Genomic DNA, 6,000 nt, shown 5'->3' with positions numbered 1-6,000 from the left:
CAGCATGAGAAATTTTTGATGCACAAACTTGAAAAACAAGAGATTGATCTCTAATCTCTTCACGATAAGATGTGGTTTTGAAGAGCCTATTCAGGCACTCTGCCTTTCTAAGAGTTGCAATACTTCTAAAAGTTTTCTGTAAGGCAAATGAAATGTTTAGTTCTTGTGAGGAGCAGTTATTCCCCAAGAATTCTGAAGTCTCAAGTGCTTTTCAAAATAGTATCTGAAAGGTTTTTAGCATTATTTGTTAGGATTAGGTCTCTTCTAGAAGAAGTGAAACAGAGCATGGACTAATGGAAATTATTGATCCTTTAATGTTGTCACTTTGGTCTGTGGCTTCTTGTCTGCAGGGGAAGCTCCTACTCAAGGACTTTTGTCATTCCCTTTAGCCAAGTTACATTAATTTCCTCCCAAACCAGTTTGCTAACAAACTTACAATCTACAACAAGATGAAAATAAGAGAGACATACTAGAGGAATCAGAAAATAAACGGTCTGCTGTTTATTGTGGGTCTAAATGGCCTCAGAAAGATAACTTCATTTGTCTCTAAAATTCAAATGCCCACTGCATAAGACCTTATATTGTTCCACAGGAAGCATGTTTCACCACTGGATCAAGACACTTCTGTGTGCTGTAAAAAAGTGTTTCAAATTATGTAAACTTACAATAAACAGCATCAGGAAAAAGAAAGACCATTTTCTTTTCAGTGTATCTTTTTTAACTCTTCCTATATTTCTCCAGTGTGACACTTTTGTCCTCTAATTTTTTGAGCTCTGGTTTAAAGTTCATGTTCGTTTAGGAGGGGAAAAGGGGAAACAAATTAAGCAGAAATTCCTTTGCGATACCTGTTGACTTGATTTTTAAAAGTGTTAAGTTTTCTTTTATAGTTCTTTTGAAAGTTTTAAAGTTCTCATAAAACTTCTTTAGCCTTCTGATAATGTTTACATATTTCTACTGGAGTTCTCATGCACTGTTCATGTAAATAATGATTGTTTTGCACTCTTCTTTGTGGGAGGAGGGAATTGATGGGCTGTTAGCTTGACCAGTGTGGTTGGAGAGGTGGCAATTTCATCCTCCAATCCACTGTCACTTTTGGAATTCTATATATTGCGAGGTCAGAAATAAAATTGGCTCTTTTTCTCTTTTTAACTTACCAAGCTTCTGTGTACTCATTTTGTGTCCAATAGTGACAGCCACCCAAAATGTAGCTATTTGTCTAGACTATGATTAATACAGATGATTCCACAGACAAAGGTATGATCTGCAGTTTTTATAAGCTCCTGAGGCGATTGTCTCATTCTCTAGTTTTATTAAGCCTGAAAAATCTCTTCTACCTCAAATGGGCACAGAAAAATTGTCATTTAAACTACTTTCAAGGTGAAATAACATTAGGCTTTCCAAAGGTGTAGCTCAAGTAACATTTAAGGTTCCCCTAATGATATCACACTGTCCTTAACACAAAGCTTGCCAAGCCTACAGGAGAAACTGTTGAGCAGATGGGGAGCGATGCCAGGGTGAGAGCAACGAGTTCAGTTCCTGTATTCTCCGTGCTGCTTCTTTTTTCCTTGAGGCAAGGCTCCAAGGGAAAAGGGGGACTTGATGTTCTGCCTGTCCCTTTCAGCCTCCTCATCCTCGTCGTATCTCTCATCCTCATCGTTGTCCTCGGCTTCGCTGTGGTGAGGGCTGGAATGCTGGGAGGCTGAGGGCGACGGCGGCACCGATGAAGGCCTGGGGTACCTGAAACCTTCTGTCTGCAGAGAGAGCAGCAAGGGGAACGTGTCAGCTGAGCTCCTGCACTGCTTTTGTACAGCAATTTAAGGCTGTCGTCACTTTAGATGATGCCGGTGGTCAGATGTAAGCTAGACCTAAATCTAAAATTAAGCTTCCCCCAACTCAGATCTCCTCATTCCTCCTCTGGCTCCTCTTTCATACACACTTATGCACACTCTGCCCTTACACGTAAGTTTTAGGCTCATTCAAAGTTACTTTGGACTGCGCTGAAGCATGTGTACACACTTGTATGGCAGAGATGTTTACCCTGTGCCATAAACAACATCCTGCCCTTCCAGCATTGCTTTTGCAAATCATGGCTCTCTTTACTGAGCCTTAAAACAATCAGCAGAAGACAAACTCCTTCTGTACTCTGTAGTCAGAATATGCTTACTGAAATTTAGGTTTCAATCTGAACATTCAAACCGGTTTTCTATTTATAATGTCAGCATCTGCAAAACCAGAACCCAGCAGTGGGTTTTGGTCTGAACCTCCTCTCTTGTTACAAAAAAAAAAAAAAAAAAAAAAAAAGAGTTACTCTTTGAGATTTGGTTTCAAGTAACACTGTTCTGAGAAACCTCTCTTCTCAAATTGGTGCTAATCTGGACTTGGCAAGAACTGTTTGAAGTGTGTGTCTTTAAAGAGACTCCTTGCAGCTCCAGCCAACATACCATGTTCAGATGAAGCAATACCTTGCCTTGCTTTCCCTAGAACATCCTTTCCCAACTCCCCTCTATGTGGTTGCTGCAGAACATCTCCGTGGCATTTAGCAGAAGCAAAACTTAGAAGCTGCCACTCTTCCAAGAGGAATTTCAAGGGCCAGTTCCTCAGCTGGTCCAAAGTGTCATGGTGCCATTCAGCTCTGTCTAAGTCATCTGAAGACCTGTTCCTGTGTCACACCCTGTGTTTGGATCTGATACCAGTAGGTTGTGCTTTAACCCCAGTCAGCAACTCAGCCCCACACAGCCTCAGCTCACTCCCTCCTGGAGGGGTCGAGGAGAGAATCAAAAGGGGGAAGTGGGAAAGCTCATGGGTTAGATTAAGACAGTTTGGTAGGGAAAGAAAAAGCTGTGCACATAAGCAAAGCAAATCCAGGAATTCATTCCCCACTTCCCATGGGCAAGGAGGTGTTCAGCCATCCCCAGGAGACCAGGGCCCCATCACAGGTAGCAGTGACTTGAAAAGACAAACAGCAGCACTCTGAACATCCTCCCAGAGCTTTATACACTGAACATGAGGACATAAGGTCTGGAGTGTCCCTTTGGCCACTTAAGGTCAGCTGTCCTTCTGTGTCCCCTCCCAACTCCCTGTGCACCCCCAGCCCCTTGCTGGCAGGGTGGGTGAGGAGCAGAAAAGTTTTTGACTCTGTGCAAGCCCTGTGCAGCAAGAATGAAACCATTCCTGTGCTGTCAGCACTGCTTTCAGCACAAATCCAAAACACAGCCCAGCTACTGTGAGGAAAATTGACTCTGTCCTAGCCCAAAACAGCATCCTCCTGACTGGAGACTGGGTCTATAACTTCTTAAGCTTTTAATTAGGAGTTCCTACTTCCCTTTAGTTAAACCCATAATCGTTAACTCTCTTCTCCCTCACAGTCTTCCTCTCCTCTCCTTGTAAAGCAGGTAAAACGAACTCATCTCCAAAAGCAGATTTTACCTTTGGTGGAGCACTTGGTTCCATCTCAAATTTATCTGGGAATGTTCTGCTGAGGGCCAAGTGTCTGGCATGCATGTAATACTGCAACAAACAGAGAAGCCATTACAAGTCATAGAAATCTTGGGTAGATTTAAGCAAGGGGGGGAAAGGAACATAAAATGAGTTATCTTCTAAAAAAGGGTGCTGAACAAAGGCTAAACGTGTTTTCAGATAAACAGAATCCAGTTGATATCACTGCTTGTACTGTGAAGTGATGAGCCATTCATGACAGATGCACAACAAAGAAGTCTGGAACAGAAGCTGAAAAAGTGTCTATAAGATGTATTAAGATGGAAACTAGGACTTGTCTTGGTCAGTGTGGTTCCTCTTGAGTGACAGGTATTCTTCATCCCTCAGGAAAGAATTAGGGTTTTTTCTAATGAGGAAAATTTACATTTTTAAGTGTGCATATGTATTACATGTAAGTTTTAGGCTCATTCAAAGTTACTTTGGACTGCATTGAAGCATGTTTAACAGTGACAGAGAAGTAACATTTGTGAGTTCACTGATGCCTGGTATTTAAGAATTTGACAAAAATATTTTTAGATCCACTGTATTCCTGAGTTTGCAGCACATGCACGGAAAAAAATAGCTCGTTATATCTTATGCAGTGTTGGGAACCATATAAATACTAAGGTTCTCACACAGGTATCAAAGCAGGAAAAAGTCCAAAATAGTTACAAAGCTCATATATGTGCATCCACTTCTTTAGTCCTGCAGAATTGAGAACAATAATTTGTTACTGTCTTCTTAATAGGTGGTACTGTAGTGTATTCTGTGTCAAATTAAAAACACTACTTTGCATTTAAAGCACAGAGGTAGTTAAGGAATGTTGAGGAGCCACAGGGCCCAGCAACATTTCCTGAAGGACAGGAAGGATTTCTGAAAGATGACCTTGGAACACAAATCCCCCTTAGTGAAGGTGTTGCCAACAACACCAGATTTTTACGTTGTGTTCAGCAGCAGCAAGAGCTCAGCGGTGTGACTGGATTCTGCTCTAACCTATTCAGTGTCTCCTTGCCATTGGAGCATGGGAAGGATTACACTGAAATGTGCAGGCTCTGCCTTTAGCCCCTTAGAGAGGGGAATTTCAGCACAGGGCTGAAGGCTGTGGCCAGGCCTATAGCCTGGAATTTTTAATTCCTCTTTACCACACACCCTGCCCAGGTACTTCCAGTCCAGGAGGTCGGAGAGGCGCTCGGTGCGGTTCCTCTGGATGATCCTCTGGCGCCGGTTCTGCTGGCAGAACCCGTACAGGAACTGGGTCAGCTGGTTGCACGACTCGTCCGGCGAGCGGAACCTCCTGTCCACGATGTAGATCCCTGAGGGACACAAGAAAGGCCGAGGTGAGTGGGACTGAAGATGGGATCTGACCTCCTACCCCTCCAATCTACATGCTGTCATGTAGCCTTACAAATGGTACATGCAGTATATTCTTTTTCATATTAAAAGGCAGCTACAACTGGAACACTTGTCACCATTCTCATGAAATGGAGAGATGCAGAGAAATATACTATATTTTAAAAACTTCCTTTTTTCTACTTTTCAGGCTGAAATTCAGCAAATTCTTCAAAACTCAGAGGCTTTGTTGTTGATGTGTATGTCCAAAAAGGTTCAAGTTTCTGGATAAAGACATATCATTTTTATCTCCCATAATTTTTAAAATACTGACTTCTTAAAGAAAACATAATCAATGTAATGCTTTCCTAGCTTGCTGTAGAATTCACAAGTGTGGACGGCCAGAATCAGGCTGTAGGAGAGAGGCTGTGTTTTCTGTAGAAATACAAGTGTTTCCATAGAGACAGATAACTCACATACATCATTCAACAGACAATTCTGGCAGAGAGATGGCAGAGGTAAACTTTGCCTCTACATTGTTGAGATTAATACTTTATTTTTGCCACCTTCCTTAAACCAGAGTGTTGGGAAGAAGAGGGTGCCAGACCTTGCAGACAGAAATTTATATCACCTCACACCTATGTTTTGGCAAAGAACAGCAAGAGACTTGTGTTCTGTGGTCTTTCTGAAGGGTCTCAAAGATATGTTCACCCAGGCAGGCGTATCTAGATTTTGTACCTGGCTCTAACCCTTGCCCCTAGGTCAGGCAAAGGTGGCACCAGTGTGGGGCTGTCACTGCCTGAATGTGGAAACAAGCCCAGGTACTTGGAAAGAAGCTCTAGTTTGGGAATATATTCAATATTCACAGAATTATAGAATGGCTCAGGTTGGAAGGGACCTTAAAGATTAAAGTTCCAACCCCTGCCATGGGCAAGGACACCTCCCACTATCCCAGGTTGCTCAGAGCCTGGTCTTGAACACTTCCAGAGATGGGACATTCAGTTAGCCCCAGCTAAGCAAGGAGGAAAGGACAAGGGCTGTGCCTTGCTCTGAAGCCTGGGGAGGCCACAGCTTTAGTGACAAGTGCACCAGTTGGAAAACAGGGAAAATCAACCCTAAAAGGAGGAGCTACTGAGGCAGAGGATGACTCAAGAGGCATAATCATGCTGACATACCAGGCATTGGCATTCTAGTTAT

General features: G+C 42.7%; 1 protein-coding gene across 1 annotated transcript in view; it reads right to left on the bottom strand.

Moving 5' to 3' along the window:
* Positions 1-478: 478 nt before the first annotated feature.
* Positions 479-6,000, bottom strand: part of GYS2 (glycogen synthase 2) — a 42,510-nt gene continuing 36,988 nt past the window's right edge. Inside the window, exons 14-16 of the mRNA XM_030263446.4 lie at positions 4,624-4,787; positions 3,427-3,507; positions 479-1,751 (exon numbers count right to left, since the gene is read on the bottom strand). Coding sequence (XP_030119306.4) covers positions 1,530-1,751; positions 3,427-3,507; positions 4,624-4,787 — 467 coding nt within the window. The 3' untranslated portion in view covers positions 479-1,529. The remainder of the gene's footprint in view (positions 1,752-3,426; positions 3,508-4,623; positions 4,788-6,000) is intronic.

The sequence above is a fragment of the Taeniopygia guttata genome, chromosome 1A, assembly GCF_048771995.1.
Source record: "Taeniopygia guttata chromosome 1A, bTaeGut7.mat, whole genome shotgun sequence".
NCBI classification, from domain to species: domain Eukaryota; kingdom Metazoa; phylum Chordata; class Aves; order Passeriformes; family Estrildidae; genus Taeniopygia; species Taeniopygia guttata.
This window is presented reverse-complemented; position numbering and strand designations above follow the sequence as displayed.